This window comes from Tachysurus vachellii, chromosome 26, assembly GCF_030014155.1.
Source record: "Tachysurus vachellii isolate PV-2020 chromosome 26, HZAU_Pvac_v1, whole genome shotgun sequence".
NCBI classification, from domain to species: domain Eukaryota; kingdom Metazoa; phylum Chordata; class Actinopteri; order Siluriformes; family Bagridae; genus Tachysurus; species Tachysurus vachellii.
The window spans coordinates 157501-160000 of NC_083485.1; the positions used below are offsets into that span (position 1 = coordinate 157501).

The window sequence follows — 2500 nt, forward strand, 5'->3', positions numbered from 1 at the left end:
TATACACACATATATACACATATACACATATATTCACACATATATACACATATACACACATATACACACATATATACACATATATACACACATATAAACACATAAACACACACATACACACACATATAAACACATAAACACACACATACACACACATATATACACATATACACACACATTCACATATACACACATATACACACATATAAACACATAAACACACACATAAACACATAAACACACACATACACACACATATAAACACATAAACACACATACACACACATATATACACATATACACACACATATTCACATATACACACATATATACACATATACACACATATAAACACATAAACACACATACACACACATATATACACATATATACACACATATACACATATACACACACATACACACATATAAACACATATACACACACATACACACATATATGCACATATATACCCACACATACACATATATACATATACACACATATAAACACATAAACACACACATACACACACATATATTCACATATACACACACATACACATGTAAACACATAAACACACACATATATACACATATACACACACACACACACATATAAACACATAAACACACACATATAAACACACACATACACACACATATATACACATATACACACACATATATTCACATATACACACACATAAACACATAAACACACACATACACACACATATATTCACATATACACACACATACACACATAAACACACACATGTAAACACATAAACACACACATATATACACATATACACACACATATATACACATATACACACACATACACACATATAAATACACACACACATATATACACATATACACACATATAAACACAAACACACATATAAACACACACATACACACACACATATATACACATATATTCACATATACACACACATATACACACATACACACATATATACACAAAAGAGATGATGTCATGCTGTATAATGTGAAGCTACATGTTTATATAAATGTTCAAGCTCCACATCAAACACTTTTAACACATTTTAAATGCTAAGGTTATGAGGGAAATATTTATTTTATTTTATTTATATTGTTAGTATTACTCTAATAAATAATCAAACCAACAAAAGCAATACAAAGTTATAAAAATAATCCGAGAAAGCTCCTTCCGGGAGAACAGGAAGTGTCACTGTAGCAACACTTCCGCGTTCAGCTGTTTTTGATGCGCGAGGCGGTTTGTTTTATACCTAGTAGTAAAGTTCATAAACATCACAGTTTTTATTCCGCTGTGATTTTCATCATAAGTGTTAAATACGATGTTAAAGCGCGATGTGGACAAGTTAAACTCTCCGTCTGACTTCATGGAGACACGTTTATCAGGTAATGATACTGTACGAACGGCTAGTGTTAGTGTTAATGTTAGTGTGAATGTTAGTGTTAATGTTAGTGTGAATGTTAGTGGTAGAGTTAATGTTAGTGTTAATGTTAGTGTTAGTGTTAATGTTAGTGTGAATGTTAGTGGTAGAGTTAATGTTAATGTTAGTGTTAATGTTAGTGTTAGTATTAATGTTAGTGTTAGACTTAGTGTTAGTGTTAGTATTAATGTTAGTGTTAATGTTAGTGGTAGAGTTAATGTTAGTGTTAATGTTAGTGTTAGACTTAGTGTTAGTGTTAGACTTAGTGTTAGTGTTAGTATTAATGTTAGTGTTAGACTTAGTGTTAGTGTTACAGTTAATGTTAGTGTTAAGTTAGTGTTAGTGGTAGAGTTAATGTTAGTGTTACAGTTAATGTTAGTGTTAATGTTATTGTTAGTGTTAATGTTATTGTTAGTGTTAGACTTAGTGTTAATGTTAGTGTTACAGTCAATGTTAGTGTTAATGTTAGTGGTAGAGTTAATGTTAATGTTAGTGTTACAGTTAATGTTAGTGTTAGTGTTAGACTTCGTGTTAGTGTTAGTGGTAGAGTTAATGTTAGTGTTACAGTTAGTGTTAGTGTTAGAGTTAATGTTAATGTCAGAGTTAGTGTTAATGTTAGTGTTAGTGTTAATGTTAGTGTTAGACTTAGTGTTAGTGTTAGCTACCGGCTAACAGACAAGTTCTGAGGAGAGTGACTTAGATTCACATTTAAGCATGTCTCTGTGTATGTGTGTTTCTGTCTGTGTGTGCGTGTGTGTGCGTGTGTGCGCGTGTGTCTCTGTGTATGTGTGTCTCTGTCTGTGTGTGTGTGTGTGTCTGTCTGTCTGTCTGTCTCTGTCTGTGTGTGTGTGTGTGTCTGTGTGTGTGTGTGTGTCTGTGTGTGTGTGTTACAGGCATGACCGGCGCCTCCCCTCATCTAACCCTGCTTACTCCATCTCACTTCACTGCTACTTCTACTGTGACATCATCCTCTACTCCCACCCTCACCTCTGTGACTCCCATGTGCACTTCAATCCCCCTCCCACATGGGGCAGATCCATGGGCCCTCCA

At 33.7% G+C, this 2500-nt stretch overlaps 1 protein-coding gene across 1 annotated transcript in view; it reads left to right on the forward strand.

Annotated features, from left to right (window-relative positions):
* The first annotated feature begins 1225 nt into the window (after positions 1-1225).
* cchcr1 (coiled-coil alpha-helical rod protein 1) overlaps positions 1226-2500 on the forward strand; it is an 8787-nt gene continuing 7512 nt past the window's right edge. The window contains exons 1-2 of the mRNA XM_060863323.1: positions 1226-1415; positions 2344-2500. The exon at positions 2344-2500 is cut by the window's right edge and continues 150 nt beyond it. Coding sequence (XP_060719306.1) covers positions 1352-1415; positions 2344-2500 — 221 coding nt within the window. The 5' untranslated portion in view covers positions 1226-1351. The remainder of the gene's footprint in view (positions 1416-2343) is intronic.